The sequence below is a fragment of the Apostichopus japonicus genome, chromosome 15 (assembly GCF_037975245.1).
Source record: "Apostichopus japonicus isolate 1M-3 chromosome 15, ASM3797524v1, whole genome shotgun sequence".
NCBI lineage: Eukaryota > Metazoa > Echinodermata > Holothuroidea > Aspidochirotida > Stichopodidae > Apostichopus > Apostichopus japonicus.
In genome coordinates, this window is record NC_092575.1 from 8,365,411 (window position 1) to 8,389,898 (window position 24,488).

General features: G+C 41.4%; 2 protein-coding genes across 5 annotated transcripts in view; both read left to right on the forward strand.

Annotated features, from left to right (window-relative positions):
• Positions 1-1,034: 1,034 nt before the first annotated feature.
• LOC139980700 (double C2-like domain-containing protein beta) overlaps positions 1,035-24,488 on the forward strand; it is an 83,084-nt gene continuing 59,630 nt past the window's right edge. The window contains exon 1 of one of the 4 annotated variants that reach the window (XM_071992543.1): positions 1,035-1,434. The gene's annotated coding sequence lies outside the window, so the exon portion shown is untranslated. Of the gene's footprint in view, positions 1,435-11,101; positions 11,722-24,488 lie in introns of those variants that run through there. The other 3 variants (XM_071992542.1, XM_071992545.1, XM_071992541.1) reach the window with 3 other exon arrangements.
• Positions 19,888-22,564, forward strand: LOC139981114 (uncharacterized). Its single transcript, XM_071993295.1, has 2 exons — positions 19,888-20,166; positions 20,618-22,564. Exon 2 carries the CDS (start codon positions 20,619-20,621, stop codon positions 22,557-22,559), a length of 1,941 nt encoding a protein of 646 aa, XP_071849396.1. The 5' UTR covers positions 19,888-20,166; position 20,618; the 3' UTR covers positions 22,560-22,564.

Genomic DNA, 24,488 nt, shown 5'->3' on the forward strand with positions numbered 1-24,488 from the left:
TGTTTACAAGGTTTTTACAATTTGACCTCTAGTGACCCCAAATGGACTTTGACCACCAATAAAAAACTATAGGCTTCTGCTCCTAAATGTGGTTCTCCTACTCACGAAAAATATATAGATACGCGTGGACCTCCACCAAAAACAATAGAAATCTTGAGCTCAATGTGGTACTCCTTCACACGAAATATGAGATTGATCCAAGCTTCCTTCTTGAGATATCAGTCGTGTTTACAAGGTTTACACAATTTGACCCCGCTGGTGACCCAAATGTACTTTGACCTCCATTAAAAACAATAGGCTTCTTCTAGCTTCTCAATGTGGTACACCTACTCACCAAATATGAGATTGGTCCAAGCTTACCTCCTTCAGATATCGTGTTTACAAGGTTTTCACTATTTGCTCCCTGGTGACTCTAAATGACCTTTGATCTCCCAACAAAACCATAGGGTTCTTCTACTTGTAAACACTTTAACTCAAGAGGGGATGCTTCTACTTCTTTTATCTGTATTTTATGTGAAAGTCACATGTGATTTGGTTCAGCTGAGGTCCATATGTCAGAAGTATGTTAACATGATATCTCAAGTAGGAACTTGAGCTTGAATTCACACCTCACCTCAAATTAAGTTTCTATGTAACCAATATTATTAACAGAACACTAATGTTTTTGTTGAAGGTAAAAAGTCAGTTGGAGACAACAATGATCAAATAGTGACAACCTCGTAAATAAATCTCAAGGGGAACTTAGACGGACAGATCTGATGTTTAGTATGTACATGTATTACATTGGGTACACGAAGCATATCAGTGGAAGTTGGTGGTCAACATCCATCACTGTGATGACATTCATGCGTCTTGCTATACTTCCTTGTTCAAACGCTCAAGGTACAGCATGTCCAAATCATTAAAAAATAGTGATTGTATATCATCACAACCAGTATAAATGTTTGCATTCTGCTTCAGAAAGTAACATTGTTGTTCATATTTATTTACAAGTTGTATTCCTGTAAATCGCCTGGAACCATTGAGTAGTGTCGCTTTGATTGCATAAACTGTCGATAGGTACACTACTACGATATCTCATCTCCAGTTCATTACATCTACGGGATGAAATAATGACAGCCAATGCAGACACATAAGCTAGATTCGAGATCAGATAGCATCGAGCTTACGAGTGTGACAGACAGAGCGAACTTAGGCTAACGATTAGGCCGAACGCCTAGCGTTAGGTTAGATTGCAACTGATTTGGAAGTAGGATACGCCGCTTTTTCTCTAATTACACGGATGGACCAGATAGGCTGTAGCTTCTTTTACGTTTATTTTTAGTTATATTTAGTCGTATATCAAACTTCGTCCAAAAGGACTGATTAATAAACCCGAATTCACCTTTTTCAAACTGCGAGGAACCTTGGGCCAGGCTACAGTACAGCCTACAGGTAGTTATTATTAGATCGAGTCTAATACTTCAATTTGAGCTAAGTAACACATAGACTCTTACTTTAGGCCTAACGTTGGTAGTCTGATTATTTTACTCCTTATCTACGAAAAAGAATAGGCCTACGGCAAAGTCACTTTCGCATAGGCGAGATAATTTCTTATCAAACTTAATCATTGCTGTCAGATTATGACAGTATCATGTATTGGTATTATGTATTAGTATACTATTGGTACAGTATTACTAGTGCAGTGGGAGAGTTGCCTGGTACTTTGTATGTTATCATCTACTGCCTGTGATGTAGGGACCAATTACAGGCCGCGAGACCGAATGGCCGTGAGACTGCAGGTCCGCGATACCGAAGGTCCGCGAGACCGAAATTAAAAAGGTGAGCGACACCGAAGGTCTTCGAGACCGAGATCCATGAGGCCGAAGGTCCGGGAGACCGAAACTATTACTAGGCCCCGCGAGACTGAAACTATTACTAGGCCTATAATAGTGGTAAGACAAATATTACTACAGGTTATATTACGTTGATAAAGCGCGTAATTTAAAAGAATTTACAGCTATTTCTTTTCATAGTGGATACCAGTGACTTGTGAAAGGGGGATGGGACTGCTTGCATTGATACTAGGCCCTCCACCAGTGGGGTAACAGAGTGGTTGTAGGGGGCGAAAGCCTTGCTATCAAAAGTCTCGCCCCCCCTTGCTGCCCCAAAAGAAATTTTAGAATACAATATATAGCGATACCCTTATTTTAAACAATATTGCCCCCCCTTGTAAATCTCTTTGACCCCCTCTGAAGCCCCTCTAATGAAAAACTCTAGTTACGCCTATCTATGGACCATATCCATAGACCATCAGTCTCGCGGACCATCGGTTCGCGGAAATTCAGTCTCGCGGACCTTCGGTCTCGCGGAATTCCCCCGTAGGGACCATGCAAGAGGTCTTACATTACGTTAGCACGGACAGTGCAGTTGGTGGGTTGGAGGAGAGGAAAGAGCAAGTATCTTGAAAGCAATATCTGAGTTGTATGAGGGGGTAGGGGGGGGGGGTAAGCTTTAGTGTAGTGTGGCCACCAGGAATCTATGCAGTGGCAATGGTGTGTGGGTGTGTGTATATGTATTAGATATCTGCTTGTAAACACAGTAACTGAAAAAGTTCATGGTGGATTGACTTGATATTTGGCTCCATCGATCTTTTACAAGAACAAGAACCTAATTCTTTTTGTGAAGGTCCAAGTTTGTAAACATGATAACTCAAAAAGAACATCTTTGTTGTACTTCATACTTGTACTGTATAGATCCAGCTTGGTGAGTACAATTAAGAACCATATTGAAAGTGGTGTAGGTCAATGGTCACATATGAGGTTACCAGGTGCCCCAGTAATCCTTGAAATCCTTCTAAACATGATAACTCAAAACTTAAAGCAAAACAATTAATCTATGAGTTCCCTGATGCAATAATTTTCTATTGGTGAACGTTGTTTGGGCTCAATACCATCGGTCTGATGTTATCTTCAACAATACTTACAATGAATTATTATTTGGTTGGTTCTAGGACAAATTGAACAACACAAGTCACATAGTTAAGTGGAAGTTTGAGCAAATTATATGACGAGGAATCACAAAGCCTTACTCCGGATTTTGGGTTACAATTGTTTATATCCTCCATGCACCATGCAGAAGCTACAAGTCTACAGAATACTCATACAGGAATCCATGCCATGTGTTAAGCATCACTATTCGCTATGCAAAATACAGAGTATCCTTGATACTCTTGTGCTGGTGAATTAGCATTTTGATGTACACAGATGCTATGAAGCTAAAGTAATCCTGTTTTACAATTCCTGTGGAAATAAGGTACCTTATCTCAGGATATCTTATCTGGTAATGAATATCGCAAAATGTTATATATACATGGGAAAAATGCTATACAAGTGCAAAGATGTAGCGCCTTTTTTTCACATAGTATATCTACACTATTTTATGTGAGACAAAATTCAGAGCCTTCAAAGCTGCTCCATATATTAAATTTGAAGACTAAATTATTCCCTGTATCATAACAATGCAAATGTAGAGAACCAATCAAAAACTGAAATGTATGATTTTATCCACAAAGACAGGCATTGGTTTGAGCATGTTGATGTATCAAGGAATGCATAATAGACGTCCAGTTTAACATACATGTTCTTATATAACTATAGAACTTGTCTCACTCTGATTACCTGTAATTATTTTGAATAAATGAAACTTGTTGGTATTTTATTATCTATTTGGCAAAATAAGTACTTCTTGTTTTTCTGGGGCAAAGGAATATCTCATTTCCAATTTTGAACATATATCGATTTCACTTTATGTCACATCACATCCCCATGAAGGATCAGTGATCAATCCCAATGGGCAAGTGTACTTTTCCCATAATATGGGGATCTTCAAACCCATGAGAAGATTTGTGATCAATCTGTTTGCAATTCCACAGAAAAGGAAGATTTCCTCACAAGAAGTATTTATCCAAAGTCCTTTGCAAATATTGCCCTCTAGTTCTGGTGGCATATTTTCAATATGTGCTCCTTTTGATTTCTGTGTCTCAGTGAGTCAAGATCCTTCGAGTCAAGGCAGCATAGAAGGGAAACTTTATCCATATGGTTGGTACAAACTGTAAAAACCCTCATGTCTACAGACACACAGGTATATAATTAACATATATACAGTATGCCCAAGAGATTAAGGGTTTTGCTACTTCAACAATTTTGCAACAGCTGCAGATAAAATTCTCCCAGGTCAAGAGGTAGGACCATGTCCTTTATATCTCCAGCCATCGATGCAGTGCAAAGTTGTATGAAAATAGAAAAGTTCTGAAGCAGGACTTTAGCCCAAAAGAGTAAGAGAGGCGGATGGATTTAGATCCCCACTTCCATGCTGTGTCAAAAAAAAATCTTTATTACGAGTGCTTATACAGAAATGGTGGCATATTTTTTTCATTTTTCAGTTCAAGCAGACAATGAATCCCAATGACTCATTTATCAGTCACATTCTTGCCTAGCTCACACAGAGAGGATTATATAGTTTAGGTCTGTAGTAAGTCTCTTGATTCTTCATGCATTCAGTCATTAATGTGCAAAGGTTTATGAACAGTGAATCCACAGTGAATCCAAACAGTGATGTCATTTGCAAGTCCATTGGTCCATATTTTTTTTAGGAACACTGTTCACAGGCTGGCCCACTTGCAAATAGGAGTCCTTTACCATTTCCAATGGTCTGCTGATTTCATTTCCTTCAGCTAGTACAATTTTGTGTTTTCCATTTTTGGTGAAATCAGTAATTACAGAACTGTCAGATGTTCATGCTTATACAGTGCAATTTCCATGGGTAGACAGATGTTGGCTCAAATAGGGAGAGTTCTCCATGAACATTAAATTTTCTCTTCTATAATATTCCTATAAAAACACACAACACAGTATATCCTGTATACTAATCTATCTATTGGTGCTTACTGCTTGGTTGTATATGATAAAGTAATAATAATAAAATGGGCTACCAATGTCCTGCATACCAGTAGCAGGGGTCAAGAAGGTTAGGGAGATAACAGTATCCCTGTGCTATCATTGGCAGAGGAGAGGGAGGGCCAAGGCATTGGTTACTAGGGGTGAATAGAAATGGTACCAGACAGTGGGTTAAAGGGACAGATCATTTAACTGGACAAAATGATATTAGAACATTACATTCCTCCCCTACTTGGAATACTAAAACCATACTTGTATGAAAATGAGCTTTAATGTATGTTTGGATAAAAGAAATGAATAATTGCATTTATATCAACTAGTATTCGAAACTAAAACAAATATCAGCAATTTAATTTGTGACTTACTGTGCAACCATGTGAGGATTCCTGGATTTAAAACAAAGTGAAATGTCCTTCATTTACAACAAAGTGAAATGTCCTTCATTTACAACAAAGTGAAATGTCCTTCATTTACAACAAAGTGAAATGTCCTTTCACAGTACACATAAAGCAAAAGAATTATGTAAAATAATGGTGCATATATGGAATAACGTATGAATACCAAAATGCTATATGGGGAGAGGTTACTAGCACTTCACCCAGTGTATTGATTATATCTCTTCAACAAGACGTTGGGGACGTTTTCTGTCTGCCCGTAGATTGTAGCCACCCTGATTATTTTCAGGTACACGGGGCTGGGCAACAGTACTCTCAAAGGAAATATCCAGAAACGGCTCGTCTTGTGCTGCATTGAAAATTTTAAAAAACGAAGAATTCCGAGTGATGGTCTTGTCATCTCGTTTGGCAGTAATCATAGTACCTTTTATAGCTGTGACTTTAAAAGGCCGTGGATCGTACGTAGGGGTTAGCTTGTTAACTTTTGGCTGAGTCACCAGAACGGTGTCCCCGATTGTGATGTTTGATGGTTTGAAGTTTCTTTGCCGTTCTGCATTTATTTTCATCTTCTCCTTAGACTGCTTGTCCGATTTACGAACTATGTCGTCTGTTGGAATCGCTTCTTGTTGTGGGAGCTTTATCCGTAACTTTCGTCCGAATAAAAGTTCCGCGGGTGAAATTTTTGTTGAGGAGTGGGGTGTTGCACGATAGTTGCGTAGAAAAACATGCAGTTCCTGACGCCATGATCGATTGTTGTTGATCACCGCAGCACGAATAGTCTTTTCTACTGTTCGCATAAAGCGTTCCGCAGTAGCGTTGGATTGTGGCCAAAGGGGGGTTATCTTTCTATGCTGAAATCCAAGATATTCAGCAAACTTGCAAAAATCACTTCCTTGAAAAGGTGGTCCATTGTCGGATTTGACAACTTGGGGAATACCGAATGTTGAGAAAACTTTGTCAAGGATAGGAATAGTGGCATTGGCCGATGTGGACTTAGTACTTTCCACGATAGGATATCGCGAGTAGTCATCAATGATTACTAACAAATAATCTCCGGATGGAAAAGGTCCACAAAAGTCGATACTTAGTTCAGTCCATGGAGCTGCGGGTAGCTCGGACATGTTTAGAAACTCCTGACTCCTCTCAGGGGTTGTCGCGTTACATGGTAAGCATGAACTGACTAGTTGTTGAGCCTGTTTGTCAATATCCGGAAACCAGACTTTTTCACGAAGTAGCTGCTTTGTTTTTACAAGTCCCTGATGACCTTCATGCGCCAGTTTCAAGACATGCGTTTGGAGTGATTTCGGTATCACGATCCGTGATCCGCGTAGTAAGATGTCCTTGTTCGCGGTTAGCTCATCGCGTATGTTATAAAATTTGCGAATCGTAGCACATTCCTCTTCCGAACATTCGCGAAGTATTTGCTGCCATGTGTTATCAACGACTGCGCTACTGACTTTACACAAAATTGCATCCGACTTTGATGCCTCTCGAATTTCCTTAAGAGTCATCGCTTTTGGGACTGAATGTTCCATTAGGAAGTTAACATATTCCTCTGCAGCTTGGGTTATGCGAATTGAATTGTCAGTGCTCCCCTCTGGTATGGGATGACGTGACATATAGTCCGCAGGATTGTCCTTACCAGGTTTGTACTCCAATTTGAAATTGTAATCTTGCAGTCGCAAATTCCATCGTTCTAACCGTGCTGGTGGGTTAGATTTCGGATTGTTGATGATGGATTCCAAGGGCTTATGGTCCGATATGACTTTGAATGTCGCACCGTGTAAGTATAGCCGAAAATGTTCACATGCCCAGACAACGGCTAATGCCTCTCGTTCAGTTTGAGAGTAGCGTTGTTCGACTGGAGATAACGCTCGACTGGCATATGCAACAACACGAACTTGAGCATGTGAATGTTTGCGCTGTGTTAGAATGGCACCAAGTCCTACAGGACTTGCATCCACGATTAATTCTGTATGGTTTCCTTGATCGAAATATGACATTACTGTATCACTTGTGAGGTTAGATTTCAAGGTTTCGAGGGCACTTTGATGCTTTTGCTCCCATTTGAAAACTACATCCTTATGAATTAACTCACGCAATGGCTCAGTTGTATTTGCGTAATTTGAGATGAACCGCGCACAGTAGTTAGTCATTCCAAGCAAACTGCGTACTTCGCTCACATTTGTGGGTGGTGTGGCTTCTTGAATAGCAGACACCTTTCTTGGATCCGGCGAAATGCCATTAGCTGTAAACACGTATCCAAAGAACTGCAATGAATCCTTACTAAACTCACATTTCTGCTTGTTTAAAGTGAGACCTTTTTCACTTAGGCGTTGAAATACGAGCGCTAGTGATTTATCGTGCTCTTGAGTGGTTTTACCGAAAACTAAAATATCATCGCTGATATTCATAACACCAGGAATGCCTTCGAGGGTTTGACTGATAACATTCTGGAATAACTCTGCAGCTGATGATATTCCGAAACTTAGACGCTTGTATCGGCGAAGGCCAACATGGGTCGAAAATGTGGTGATGTTTCGCGACTCATGTTCAAGCTCTAGCTGGTGGTATCCCGCATTAAGATCTAACTTGGAGAAGACGCTTGATCCGTTGAGATCATGGATCAATTCGTCTACTGTGGGGGTGACATGACGTTCCCGTTTGATCGCCTGATTTGGAAGACGCATGTCTACACATAGACGAATTTTGTCAGGTGCATGCGGCTTTGGTACTACGACAATAGGTGACACCCACGGGGTTGGGCCATCAACCTTCTCTATGATGTCATTATCCTCAAGCATTTTCAATTCTGCTTCCACCTTTTTACGGATGTGGAAGGGTATCCTCCTGTGAGATTGTGCAATTGGCTGTACGGTCTTATCAATGTGTAACTTGACTTTATAGTCTTTCAATTTACCGATCCCCGAAAACAAATTAGAATATTTACATACCAGATTTGCAGGACCAGTCTCCGATGATGATGTTGCATTGATAAGTTGGATGAGTCCAAGTTCGTTGGCTGTTTGGTAACTTAACAAAGCACCTGAATTACCTGGGACGATGTAGAATTTCGCAATTGTGAACTTGTGTTTCGATTCTACCTCAACTTCAAACGATCCTGACACTGGAAGTGACATTTTGGATCCATAAGGGATTAGGGTCATGGTGCATTGTTTCAGCTTTGGAGGATGTTTCAGCTTGTTGAACGAATTTCCATCCAGGATGTTCACTGTTGCGCCGGTGTCCAACACCATGGAAACTGTGGTTCCACACACTGTTATGTCAGCATGTGGAGTGAGAACAGAACCACACTTGCTGTTTAGGGTGAACACGTACTCGTCACTCGAGTCAGAAACAGGAACATCTACTAATTGGTTAACCGTTTCTGGTGATGGTTTACCAAATTTGCGTTTTGACTTATGTTTCTGGTTTTGTTTCAAGAAAGCTCCGTCCGAAGATCGGCACTGTGTTGAAAAATGCCCAATCTTTCCACAGCTGTTGCAAGTTTTTCCACTGGCGGGGCAACCATCCCTTCCATTAGGATGTGGGTACACCCCACCACAGAAGTGACACTTTAGGTTTGTACTGGTAGATGTTTGCTTAGGCTTCCCGCGATTATGTTTTTGTGTGTTATGTGAGGTGACTTTGCGAACTGGTTCAGAATGACCAGAATCCTCGATTCCTGATGCTTGGAACTCTGATAATTCCATGGCTCTTGCAGTTGCTAATAAATCATTCAGTTTTACAGGTGTTCGTAGTGCTGATCTGCGTAGTTTGTTGGATTTGCACGTTTGTACTATGTGCGCTTTGATTTCACTGTCGACGTCTGCGAATTTGCATGTTGACGCCAACTGCTTAAGTCGCGTGTAATAATTGTCGACAGTTTCCTCATCCTTTTGTCTGGCCAACCTAAAAAGGTACACTTCATACTCTGTGTTCTGTTGAGGTGTGAAGTAGTCTGTTAAAGCTTTTACCGCTTTGTCATAATCCTTGGTTTCACCACGGTCTGGTAATGTATCAAACACATCATAGGCCGCTTCTCCAATAGAGTGCAGGAGGAGTGCCCGTTTGCGTGTGTCGTCTTTAATATCTAAGGCTAATAAAAAATTCTCAAACCGGGAGATCCACTTTTTCCAACGTGGTCCAATTGCATGAATGTCCACAGAAATATCCAGTGGAGGAAATGATGGTAACGCTGCTTGGGCTGCCATAACGGTAGAATGAGAAAGTTAAATCAAAACACACACTTTACCTCGTCGCCAGTATAATATTCCTATAAAAACACACAACACAGTATATCCTGTATACTAATCTATCTATTGGTGCTTACTGCTTGGTTGTATATGATAAAGTAATAATAATAAAATGGGCTACCAATGTCCTGCATACCAGTAGCAGGGGTCAAGAAGGTTAGGGAGATAACAGTATCCCTGTGCTATCTTTGGCAGAGGAGAGGGAGGGCCAAGGCATTGGTTACTAGGGGTGAATAGAAATGGTACCAGACAGTGGGTTAAAGGGACAGATCATTTAACTGGACAAAATGATATTAGAACATTACATCTTCCCCACCCCCCTCCCTAAAATACTGACAGACAAACCCCTAGTTACAGGAAGTATATTGTATACATTCCTCTATATATATATGATGTTAATTAGTATCAGTTGTGAAAGTCTTTCTTGGAAAGAAAATAGCTACCGTAAATGTCTAGATTCCACCTCTTCAGATCAATAATATGATTTATACAAATTAAATGCTTCTAAGAAGCCGTTAATGGGTGTTACTAAAACGAATGACAATTGCGTTACACATAACCAATGACAATATGTTGTACACACTAAAAAATTGCGTTGACTAAAACGAATGACAGTAATGACAGCACAGACATTTGCTTCAACCGGATATCACAGTTCAGACTTCGTGGGTATCTAGATCTAGTAAAGTACGGACAAGATACAAACGCACCTTATAGTAAGCGAAATTGTAAGTCTGATTTTAAAAAGTAAATTTAACGTCATTTTTCCGATATTAATTGTTAGAAACTAACAATACTATAATCTTGAAACGGCTTCAGTTATCTTTCTATATAAATCTACAGAGGTAAAAAGCACAGCACTCAAGCGCATTCTCACACAAAACTTTCCCTGTGGTTTCTATCCGTAAATTACACCAAAACCCTGCAACCACGTAACATGCGATTTTCCTCAAATCATTTTTGCGCAGAAAGCCAATAACCGCATTTACTCCACTCCGTTAATCATTTTATCTCTTCTCAACACTGTCCTTCATTGTCATTCGTTGTCATTCGCTGTCATTCGCTGTCATTCGCAAATGATAATTAACCCTGTACAAAGTCAATTGTCATTCGGTCATTCGCTGTCATTCGTTTTAGTTTGTCCCCATTTCTGTGCCCAGCAGTTATGAAACATTTACACAGCAAAATCAATGACTCAATTTTTTTTAAAATTTTTTCTAATGATATTATGCACACAGTGTATCTGTTACACTTTTACGTCCCTTTTACCTACATCCCTTTTAGCTCAATCCTTTCTACCTCAATAGCTTGGAGTAAGTATACTTTCAAATTAATTCTGCATGATCATATATCAGTGCTATCTTTGCACTTGTACTTTGCCCAGCTGTTCTATCATAATAATACAAAGCCTATCAAATAAACACAGCTCGTCTACTGGCTAAATACTCTGTAAGTTAATTTCACCACCTGAAATTGTCTCTTCCACTTGTCCTTCCCTCTCACCTCTGACTGTATTTCATCACATACTGTGTACTGTAGATGATCAGAGTGGTTGTTGGGCAGTTGTTCCATGGTGCCCAGTGGTTTTATCTGTATACATTACCAAACTACTGCATACATCTGTAGCAATCCCATGCTTCAGTTGCCACTGAAAGCTGCTTTATCTGCTGAATCTATTTCCACTGCAGCAGCAGCAGCAGCAGCTGTGTCATTACATCGTTAGAGCAGGCTTCTCAATCAATGTGAGATGAGGACTCAATATTTTCTACGTTGTCTCTGCTACAACGTAGATCTGTGCATTTAGGAGCAGGAGGAATGGTTGAAAGCAGACGCTGATGATGCAAAGCTGCTTGATATAACTGTAAGTTTACTGTGACAAACAGATTGTAGGCCCACAGTATTATAATCACTTTAACAGTTTCTGTTGGATCGTTAGACCATTTATTCTTTTGTCTATTAATTTGTCGTCTATTGAGATAGCATCTTCAAGAATTCTACCCTGGAGGATGTGTCAATTCTTCTTGTCATATATTGATTTAGTTTACTGTTGGAAAAAAACGCTTTCTTTCCCTATGGATGTTCATTGTGATTCTTATTTGAGCAGTTGAGTGCTTTGAAAAGTGAGCAGCATACGTGAGTACCCTTACACATTTTCACTGTGGTGTATTTTCCCCCGTTTTTTGGTGTTATTGGTAAAATTTTAGAATTTATATGCTGATTACAATGTTATCTGTTTTCTTCTAAGCAGGATTAAAGTAAGTGTCACTTGGAATTTTCTGTAGTATATATATCAAATAATTTTTTATATATCAGACTTTAATTATGGTTAATGAGTTTTTTAAAACAGTAACAAAATATTAAGTGGATTTCACCTAAGGTTGACAGTTCAGTTGTGAGTTAGTGAAGTAAATCATGGAAACTCATTCATTCAAATTCAAGTTACTGTACATACCTAACAGCTACAATGAATAGGATAAACATGCCCTTTCTACAAAGGCACAAACTACTTTTTACAACATGATTAAAATAGTCTTTTATATCATTTAATAGTTGGTAGAAATTGGAATGAAAATGTTTACATTTTGTGTTCTGATTTAGCTGTTCCACCTCTCCTCTCCTAATATCAATTCTTTGATGGTTTATGAATGAAATATATGCTTTGTCAGCTAACTTGAAATATTGGGCAAGGATATTTCATGCGGTGCATAGACATACAGGGTTAAGCTAAAACAGAACTGTGTGGGGTGTGGTGCATTAAACTGTTGAGGTGCAGATGAATGTGAGACTGGTTGCTGATGTGTTACTTATAATCATGTCAGATTTACAACACAATATACACAGAGAGCTGTCACCACATTGACCTAACTGCAAATATACTATACCAGATTGCTTTGTGTGTAAGTGAACATTTCAACACTTGATGATTGACCTTTTTGGTTCCCTTTTGGAGGCAAAAAGAATCTATGAAATGTTCATAGTGTATGTATGTGATACTGTTGGCTAGTTACAATGATTCAAAAGCATGTGATATACTTCATATCTGGTATCTGACTTGGTGAGTACAATTGAAATTTAAGGAGATAGGAGGTCAACAGAGGTCAAAGTCTGAGAACTTTGCCAAAAATAACTTGAAAACAGCTTAGTTGAACTTAATTGTTGATACGTTGATCCCCTTGATGGGTAAAGAGTTCTCTCTGAAGCTTTAAAGAAATTCATACTGGGTATGTGATCTACCTAAGGAAGTATATTCTATTGCATTTGTCAACTTAGGTCACTTGTGGTCAACATCGGTCAAGGTGCGAAGACCTATGTCCAATTACTTGATGCATTGAATGCCAGGCATAAATATCTTTACACTTACCATTAGACCCTTTGCAAAAGTTTTACAAATTTCCTACAGAAAATGTATCCCTGTTTGATCTTTAGGTCATGCTACCAAAGTGTAATTAAAAATTGTTTATTTGATTCCATTTGTTACAAGTATTAAAACAATTGTTAAGGGTCACCTGTTGGTAAACAATATTTATTATGCTGTGGATGTCAAACACAGACATGATAGCTATTCAAGGTGATGCATGTGTTTACAGAAATGACAAAATTTCTAATAGGTGAGATGTTTAAATGCTCTACAAAAAAAGGACTGAGCAAATCCAGTTGAAAAGGAACGTTGATGAAAACATACAGTGTCACATTGTAATCAGTAACATATCAATTACAAGTATTGAAGCTGAGAGCGTCCATTGCCTGTGAGGTACAAGTATCTTGTTGGTACATTAGGAGATAATTTACTAGTATTAAAGCAGCATTTTGCGTTTTGTCGCCGTTTTCCACTTTATGTATCAATGACAAGTCCATCAAGTTTTTACATATCACAACACAGCAAACTAAGATATTAGCCAAGTTTTTTCCCTGCCAAAAGCGTTAATTGGCGAATAATAAAGGACATTTGCAGATAATGAGGAAAGTGTCCTCCGACAAATTACACATTTAATATTAATAGCATACAGTTCCCCAAACCCATTAGTTTGAATTCAACCAATCAGAGATGCAGGTTTAGTTATGAGCCGTTGCCAAAAATAGATTCAAAACGTCGAGTTGGTAACTTGGTACAACCAGCGAGCTGGTACTCTCACAGCTCCCTGGTACAACTGCCATAGACAATCTACACAAATCAAGCATGGTGTTGTATTACGTATTGGTCAATGACGTTCATAGCTTTTAAATGTTCATATTATGGGCGAGGTTTATTTGGATTCCAACGGAAATATCTTTGAGAAAAACAAAGTTGAATGTTGTAAATTTTTCGACTTTCATGCCACCATTTCAAGTAAGATTTGAATAGATAAGCTTGTTATGTATGTCGTTATGGCATCGAGGAATCAGTGCATGAGGTTGAGAAAAACCATCGAAAAGGACGCAAAATGCTGCTTTAAGGTGATTAACTTATCATAAGTATCATAATACAAGTTACACTGGTCAATGTCACCTGATAAAATTCATATGGAACCATTTTATATTTATAAAGTTAAGTTTATAAATGATATCAATCCATGTACAGCTACTTCAATAGTGATTGTAGAGTTGAAGTTCATGGATGAGTGCTGGGATTGGGTGTCATCCAGTGGTACTGTCAGGTACTTGATTTATTGGTGAGTGGGAGAAGGGGAAGTCCATTACAGTGCTATTACAGATTGTCCCAAACTCTGATAGATGTTAGCATTGAACAGTTGAAGTGGTTGCTTTTAAGTTTTAATCCTGCGTTTGATATCGAATCAATTGTCTCAATATGACAGTTCCATACACAAGCAGTGAACAAGGAGCATGGAAAGATATTAGTCACACGTAATTTTGCTGTTTTTTACGAAACAGAATTTAAACTAAGGATCAGCTAAGCATTAAATTATATAGCTTGTAACTTAAAACCACAGTGACTATCATCTCGTATATTAAATGAGGGATATGGCCAATGTTAACTTATTACATAGCTCAGTCAAACATGACACAAACTACAAACCCAACCAGTGATAAAGGTGCTACAGTTGCACTTTTGAAGTTTAAGATTGGGGTAGTGAGGTGCAGGATGAGAGGAGGGGGGGGGGGGTTGGGGAGGGAAATGGGATGGAAGCTCTGGGAACAGTGGAATGGAAAGGAATGCAAGATGCAGATGGAAAAATATGGATGGGAGCACTTAATGTTAAACTTCGGTTTCAAGGATGTTCTTACTAGGCTAAGTTGGACCAAAATAAACAGGTTATTATTTCATGGAGATGCTACTCGCATAATTACTACAGTATCTGTTTGACATGTGTAATCCTCCATTTACTTATGTGCCACGTCTAGGTCTATATATGTCTTCAGCAGCAGCAGGAGGAAGATTATTCTGATGAATGAAAAATCTCAGTGACACAACTTCCTCTTCAGGATGTTGTCCTACTGTAGTCTGGTACAGCTGTTTGTATGATAATTGGCTGATGAATTTTAAAGTGTTTCTACAGGAGACATTTCCCACTGAATACACATGTTTTGTTAAAAGCAAATTTACTATCTTTGATAACAGAATGGTGTAATCACAAAATCAACACCAATGCTTTTAAGAAAACCTCAGCATGCTTTGTAGGGATGGCAGAAGGAAATTACATGTGCACACAGTATTGCATGCTGAGACAGTATCTTGTTTTGTATGCAAAATCTAGGTTTGTCTTTGGAGTAATTTACTACTGTACAAGAAATTTGAGTGTTCTCCTAAATTAGTAGAGAGTGAAAATTGAGTAAATGCTAATAGAAACTGGACAAGTGGCATTATTACTTGCATGGTTTAATTAAGTCTTATTTGTGGGATCTTATTCAGAGCTACTTTCATTTCCTCCAGCTATCACTCGCCTACACAGTGTCAAATCATCTTTCTTCCCTTTTTGCATTCTGTCAGTCCTGTCATCTACTGTATATAGCAGGCATTTTCTTGCAATTTGTGGAGATGAACTAATGTCCTATCTGTAAACTTATTCCACACATTTATTTGCCAACTTAACTCCACTGATGGGCACTAGGTAAAAATTGTCTGTTGGTACTTAGAAACGGAGAAAACAATGGAAACAATGACCTAATGTTTAATTCTTAGAATAAAGTGAGCAAATAAAACTCTTGTTTTGAGAGTATCTCTGTTACATTACATTGTATCATTTCATTTCATGGCAAGAAAAGGACCAGGACTTGAACAAATCTTTAGTTTGTATGTAGTAAATGACACACCAGTTCTCCACTAGTGCTAGAATTGGAAAGTTTGGCATATGTTTTTTTTCATGTTTTCTTTCCTCACCAAAAATGATCAACGATAGAGTTGAAAGCCAATTAAATGTAAGAAATAGCTTAAAGTACTAATATTCAATCTTCAAGAACACTCCACCTATTGGAAGATTTTTCAAGCATCCTGTACAGTCATCATGTGAAACATTGTAGGAGAGCTCCATGAAGGTCCATATTGAGTTCATCTGGAGTGTAGTTTTTAGCATTCCATTGTCACTGGCATTCATTTACATATCAGCAACTAGCAATTGATGAAAGAGAGACTACTGTGATAGAATTTTTACTTGGCGAACCCTAATTAATGAGAAATTAAATTTTGTTGGCCCAAACAATTATGCATGTACACCACACCTTTCTTATTCATATTTTAACGTCAACCAATCAAATCAACTCCATCATGTGATGTCAGAATATAACAAACCACCTATTTTTTCATGTTATATGTACATTGATGTACTAGGCCTATACTACTACTGTAGATGTAACTGAGCCATGCATTTTAGTAATTTCCTTTACACGAAATGATAACTACCAATTAAAACCTCCAAGAAGGAGAAAGATAAGCTTTTAATAGACATATACAAATATTCATGACATTTACTGGTGCTTTTGTAAACATGAATGAGCCAGCTACCCTAACGCAGGCAATTCATAGGTATATTATTTGCAGTCGTAACTTACTATTAGTGTATTAATAACGAGTAAAGTTAGTTGGTGTATTAGACGTTTGTGAAACAAATCAATCATGGGCAAATGCAAGGCATATAAATACAATAAATAACAGACTAGACTTACGCTATAGTCCCAAGGCATTAGGCCTTCAATATAGTCCACGGTATGTTCTGAAAACTTTGCTTTTCAAAATTTCTATTTAATAATGTTGTTCAAATTGACAAATCAGTGTCCATGTGGATTTTTCTGTCATTTTCGAATCGTGATTGACAACGTGTTATAGCATAGTCATTGGTTGCCAACTTTCAGCTTGGATTTCTGTAAACTAATGATGCCAGGTTTAGTCAGGATTTCTTTGTTCACTTGTAAATTTTGTACAGTTAAGTTTCCTTTGACATTTTAAAGGGTTTAATTTCTACTTTGCAAGCGGGTAAGTGTTGCTAAATAACATAATTCAACGCAATTATATGCAAGCTCATTTCTAACGTTTGTATAGGACTATTATGCACTGTACATACTGTGTATACAGTTCGCACACTGGTATATGAGATGGTCAGTACAGTAATCCAGACATTTCACAGGTATGGCGCAGTACTGAGGCCTATGTGTCCTTTATGCATGAAATGCATATGCAATAAAGAGAATGTTTATAGGCACAGATTATTGTTGGATGATTAGCCATTTTGCTGACAAAAATGTTCATCCTCTTTGCTAAATTTTGTATGATTCAAGACGTTTTTCGTGCAAAATATGTTTGGTACATGTTTGCAGTAGTTTTAAGGATCACGATAAATGTTATGCAGGCGTCACTTTGGGGTGATACTTAAATGAAATATGCTTAAGTAAAGCTTTGATGAACTTTAGATTTATGGCATGAAATTCAACCTGGTAATTATAAAAAAAAAAGTAAAGATTCTCATTGATGTGTAATGTCATTTGAGTTCAACATAGATTAACAACATTGCAAAGCCAACAACTTAAAAAAAACAACTTAAAATAAAAGGTTGGTAGTACATGCAATACATATTGTTATATTGTACTCACTTTATAGTTGTATAATGGTTAAAAATACTGCAAACCAGACATTTATGGAGTGATGCTGGATGTCTCGTCCAAGATACAGACACTTGTAGCAAGTAACAAACAGCACCTCCGTCTCTGGCGGAATATTAATGCATTGAGGTTATGATGAAGAGGCCTTTTCAATCTCTAAGTGGTTTGTAAATTGGTCTTGTAAAGCTCTTACTTACTTCTGTTGAATTTAAATGAGTGAGTCTGCTTTTCAAATTCAATGCCTTGTGTTGAACTTGCTTGGAGATTTCTGAGTCTGCTTTAGAAGGCATAATAACATGACAAATGATGCAAACAGGACGAAGCATTCAGTTATTTCGAAAAGAGCTGAAATCTTCCAAATATATGATACACATGATTCCAAAAGCTGACTTAGTCTTTATTTACACTGAGCATGATGAGATTAAAGGTGATTATAGTTTGATAGTATCTTGATCCAGATGGTCACTGTCAAGGAGCTCTGGTATTTGTCCTGCAAACTGTTTTCCCTTACTAACAGTATGCAGTACAGTATATATGTTCACACATAATGCACATACTGTAGGCCTACATGATGTTTTTCAGTAATTTAGTTGTGCGATCATACATGACGAACTCAAATGAAGCTAGCAATATATAGCTTACAAAAATATAAAAACAAAAAGAATTTAATATAACTGAACTATGGACAATAATAACAATGAATGTGAAATTTAAAAAAAACACTGAAAACATAATTCAAGAACAGTAGGTACTTTTACATTGCTTTATATTCAGTTCGAAAATGTTGACATCATTGTAGATAATTTATTGACATTATGTACATTTATGTAGCATGGTTTCTACAGTATCCAACAATGCCCTGACTGTTGTGAATGATTATATATGTACAAAATCTTTGGCATGAGCCCCCATCAACCCTCTTGCTAGCTGTAGACACCTGTCATTAGTTTGCTATCTTTTCCTGGCATTGAGAGTGCTCATGCAGTCACATAGGTAAATGGCATTAACTGCTCTGTGATGTCCGATATTCATTCCCTGTCACAGTCATTTTATTAATCAACAACTGGCTTATGCACAAGAAATGGCTATATACTGTACTTCTGCCTACATTGTATTTGGCAGTGTTGTTGATTAGTTTGCTGCATCTTGTGACAACACCCAGACAGGCAGCTTGAAGATTCTCAAACCACTGTGCCATCATGCCTACTGAAGTAACAAATAAAAGAGATTGAACATCCATTACATAGTGTGTTTGCAATATGAATAAAACAAGCAGAGAAATAATTTTTGAGAGGACTACTGATGGAAAGACTGTTCATAATAAGATGCTGCAGAAAGGTTAAATACATGAAACATTCATGCAATTGTGTCAAAGTTTGTTCTACTTGCTATAACATTGTAACAATGATCATGGATGGTATATTGTTTTATAACTTACAGATTTAGACAAGTGGTTTAATGCCCTCAAATAAATAAAATTAAACCCTAACTTGCACAATGTTTTACTTGCTGAACTGTTCTAACATCACCAGTGCACATCATTGTATAATCCTTTTAAAATAGTGTTTTGCTCACCATGCATGGAATCTGTCTTTACCATCTCAGTGTACCTGATCGCATAGGCGTATGGGACCATTTCATTTTGGGGGCAGAAACATTTGTGCCCGAAAGTTCCTGTGAGACTATCTAAGCGGAGCGCCACCATCGGTTGGCGCGTAGCGTACAAGAATTTTTTTGGCAAAAAATGCCTCTCAGATTGCCGGAAATGGCACTTCTGAGGCCTTGCAAGTTGCATCTAAACATTCTTTATTTTATAATCTCACGTTTTAGAAATTTAGGCGATAGTGCAAAAAGCGTGGTAGTCCAGATGAGATGAGCTTACGGCGGTGTTACACAGAAATATTCGGGCATCATGATGCTAAATAAAGAAAGTCATTAGGCCTATATTAATATTAATGTCACAAAACAAATAACACAAAACGCTCTCCACATAAATTGTCGGGCAAAAATTTGAAAAAGATTCGGGCAAGCTACTGCATATTTATATCTATATATTTTTTTCTCCTCTTAGGCTGCCGGAATTTTTCAGGACAATTGCCCGAATTTCTTGTCCTCTGGAAATTTGGGGGGGGGCAGTCGGCCCCCCCGCCTCGTACTGTACGCCTATGCCTGATCGTCAAGGGAGATTTTACAGGGTGACTGAAATATTCAGCTGTCTTGTATTTTATAGTATCTAGTCAGACATCCATCGGCAAACTGTATGTTATAGGTATTTACTTCGCTCCTCGCTTACCTGTCTCCTCACAACCTTAGCACCTCATTCTACCGTGCCTATAAAGTCCTGGTAAATAAATAACACTGTGCGCCCTCTATGACCGGACCCCCCTTCCGGTCCCTCCTCCTTTTTCATTCTACCATTCCAAGTGCCTACACGCATATTTTTCTTGTGGATAGTTTCCTTGGAAAATTGTCTTGGTTTTCTTCGACGATCGCCGGAAGTTTTTTAGCTTCGGATCTTTAGAAGTTTGACAGTCCTTTCCTGACCGATAAGTATCCTTTTTATCAAAAAGGGAGGGTTTTGGGGACTGTTTTCGTAGTGCGTTTCCTCCTCGGGTTGGTTTGCGGCGGGGTTAGCAGTTCCGCGAAACTGCCTAGGTTCCCGCCCTATTCCTCCCCACGCTAAAGCGTGTTGTTGTTATTGTGTTTTCTTAGCTTGTTTACTAGCTTCTTCCCCTAATTAGTTTCTCTCGTCCCCCTTTTGGGGATTCATATTGCTCACTTATATTCACTCTTTTTCGTATGTATTTCTCGCTCTCTCATTTTTGTTTCAGCTTGCATTTTCATGTTAGGCCACCCCGTAGCGTTACCTTGTTTACCGTTGCTAGGTTACGCTACGCTCCACCTAAGCCTAATTCCCTCCCTAGTTCTCCCCTCTTACGTTAAGCTTCTATTGTTGTTCATTTATCACTAAGAAGTAATCTTCCTTAATCCGGTTATTCAGCATGTCACGCAATCCATTGAAGTGCATCAACTGCTCTATGTTTCGCCCAGGCAGAGCCTGGGACGAACACGACCTTTGTCCAAAATGCAGATCCTGCACTCGACGAGACCCCTGCCTGGTGTGTATTAAGTTTACACCAGCTCAGTGGCAGGACATCGACCTGTGGCTTGAGGGCTTACGTAGCAAGCTCCAGGGAAGGCTGGACTCGATCCCGAGCGCAATCGGGGCGCCGGAGGTTCCAGGAATAACGGGAGATAGAGAGGAGGAGGGAGTAGTAGAGAGAGAGGTGGAGGAGAGTGGCCAGGAGAGGGCCGAAGGAGAGAAAGAGGTAGAGAGAGAGGAAAGAGAAAGAGAAAGAATTCCCCTAACGGCCCCGGCTACGTCCGGATCAGTTACGGCCAGAGGGAAGGGCAGGAGCAAAGGCAAGGCTCCTGCCAGGAAAAGACCTCCAAAGCAGAGGCACAGCTCGGCCGGGCTGGAGACTCCGTCTCAGTCCGGGCCGCAGCTAAACAGACCCACAGAGCGCGGCCCCCCGGCCGTGGGAGGCTCGGGTCCTAAAGAGAGAGCAACCGAGGGGACGCGGAGACGGAGCCGGTCCCGTTCCAGGGAGCCGGACAGGGAGCCGGAGAGGCGGGTTCCGACGGAGATCCCGGCCCGAGAAAGTAGGGAGAGAGAGTCCTCCCGCCGACCCAGAAGGGAGAGATCGGGGTCGCATACAAGATCCCCAAGACGTAGAGAGAGGAAGAGATACTCTCCAATCTCCGACGAGTCCTCGGACTCTTCCGACGATGGATACAGAAGATCCAAGAGGAGGCGCCGGTCCCCGAGACGGCGTCAGGAAGAGGAACCAGCTTGGCTTTCCAAACTCACCGGCCTGCTACAGCCCCTGCTGGAGCAAAGGACGTCCACGGTAGCCGACGTGGCACCGGGCCCTACCAGCCCCGTATCGACCATGGCCCCGCAACCGGCCCCGGACCCGGACGCTCTGGATTGCAGAGCGTCGGTGAATCTTTCCGGCTTGGAGGACGAAGGGGAGCCCATAGATCCAGATCCTCTCGACTACGATCCTATGGAGGACAGCTTTGGTCACAATTACGAACCGGAGGAAGCACCCGTGACAGGAGGAGCCCTCCCACAGGAGCTAATAACACGGGCGGCAGACATATTCAGACGACACCTGGGGTTCGAGGAACCCGAGACGCAACCGCAGAAGGCGGGCCGGGTATCAAAATTGACGGCGACCGGCGAAGCGTCATATAAGCCCAAAACTACCATACCAGTAGACGCAACCTGTTATGACAGATTTGAGGCCATTGCCAACAAGACCAAGTGGACGGCCTTCCCGGCCAGGGCAGATAGAGCGGTCAGGGTACCTGACGAGGCATGGAAGGATCTATTCAGATGCCCAACCATTCCCCAGGAGGCCAAGGAGAGATTAAAAGCCGAACAAGGGGCCTCATCCACACACGTGTTCAAGACCCCGGACCAGAGGAAGCTAGAAGAGCTTTTGGTAGAGGTGGACATGGCAGCCCGTTCGGGCATGAAGTTCGCATCGGTACTAATGCTATCAGCCGAAGTCCTTATGCGACACCACCAACAGCTCCCTGAGGACAGCAGCCAAGTATCCAGGGACGAAGCGGGCCAGCTCCTCCTGCTGCTGGGCCCCCTCGTCAGACTCGCATACGATCAATTTGCAAGGGTCGCTACCAGGTCCGTTAAGGCCCGTAGACAAAACATCGTCTCCGCCATCCATTGGCCTTCGACGGAGGCGAAGGACAGAATGCTGGAACTACCAATCCTCGGGGAAGACCTTTTTGCGGGCTGCTTCCAAAAGAAACTCCAGGAAGAGGTAGCCCGAAGGGAGACTGGCCAAATCAGAATTCCGACCCCCACCTACCCAGAGAACCAGACCCTTCCGCCCGAGGGAGAGCAGAGCACCTAGGGGAACGAGAGCAGCACCCGCCAAATCTATGAGCAGAGGAGCTCTCAGAGGCCGAAGCCGGGGGGCAGCCTTCCGTCCAACCCGCCCCTGGGCCCCCAGAGGAGGCAGAGGCTCCACGTCGACCAGACGGGACAGTGACCGCTCCTCCAATCGACCAGCGTTCGCCGCCCAGCCCTAGGGGTGCCCACCTCACCGCGGCCATTCCGCCGGTGGGGGGGAGACTAACAAACTTCTCCCAGCAATGGGAATTTATTGGCGGGGACAAGTGGGTGTTGGACACAGTCAAACACGGGTACAAAATAGAATTCTCCTCCAGCCCACCTTTCGGGGGCGGAGGAAGGCAGACACTCACACCCACGGACCCCGTCAAACGCTTAGCCCTAGAAGGGGAAATTCTGGCCCTGCTGGCCAAGCAGGCAATTACAAGAGTTCCGGAAGAGACGGGACCACTCTTCCGGTCCTCCTTTTTCCTGACCAAAAAACGGGACGGCACCGGGCGTCCCATTCTAAACCTAAAACCCCTGAACACAAAACACATCAGACCAAAACACTTCCGTATGGAGACCTTAAACTTAATATTACCCCTACTCAGAAAGGGCATGTGGGCGGCGACCGTAGACTTACGGGACGCCTACCTGCACATCTTGATACACAAAGAACACCGACGATTCCTAGCGTTCCGGTACGCAGAACAAGACTACCAGTTCCGGGCACTCCCATTCGGCCTAGCCACGGCTCCCAGAACCTTCACGAGAGTCGCGGGAGCAGTAGTCGCCTACCTCAGAAAAAGAGGGGTCACCCTCTATGTATATCTAGACGACTGGTTGGTAGTAGGGAACAGTCTATCGGAAGCAACCAACAACGTCCACAAAACGCTCCAGACCCTTCAAGAACTGGGCTGGATCGTGAACCAGAAGAAATCACGGCTATCACCCTCCCAGACGATCCAGTTCCTCGGGGCCATACTGGACTTCACCACCGGGGTAGCCCGACCCTCAGAAGAAAGAGTCGCGGCAGTCAAGGCGACCACACAACAGATCTTGGCACACCGGGGGTCACCAACGGGGACATGGCTCCGGGCCCTGGGACTCATGGCCAGCCTCGTCGATATAGTGAGACTGTGCAGGCTACACATGCGACCTCTGCAACTGCACCTGCTGAGGTCCGCAGACCCTACAGACCCAGACAAAACAACGCTCATCTACAGGTCAGAGGAGGTCACACAACACTTTCGATGGTGGCTCGACCCAAACAACTGGAGTTCAGGGGTACCCTTTGCGATACAGCTACCAATGACATCGATAACGACGGACGCGTCACTGTCCGGATGGGGAGTTCACTAGAGCAATCGCACAGCATGGGGGACGTGGTCCCAAACAGAAACATCTCTCCACATCAACATCCTGGAGATGATGGCGGTCAAAAGAGCCCTGGAAGCTTTCAACGACCACGTACAGGGAACGATAACCACAATCTTCACCGACAACACGACAGTGGTGGCCTACATCAATCGGCAGGGGGGCACCCGCTCAGAGAGACTGTGCCGACTCGCGTGGGAGGTGATAACAGCGGCCGAGGACTCCGGCACGATCCTAAGGGCTTCCCACATCGCAGGCAAGCTCAACGTGATGGCGGACGCCCTATCCAGGGGGCATATAGACCCCAACGAATGGTCTCTGGAACAGGAGACTTGCGACAGAATCTTTTCGATCTTCGGCAGGCCCACGATAGACCTGTTCGCAACACACAAGAACAACAAACTCCAGACCTTCTGTTCCAGACGATTCCACCCCCTGGCCTACCACACGGACGCAATGTCCCTCTCCTGGGACCACATGGATGCGTACATCTTCCCGCCGCTATGTATGATCGGACAAGTCCTCAGGAAAATTCGGAACTCCAAGGGCAGGTTCACACTAATAGCCCCGT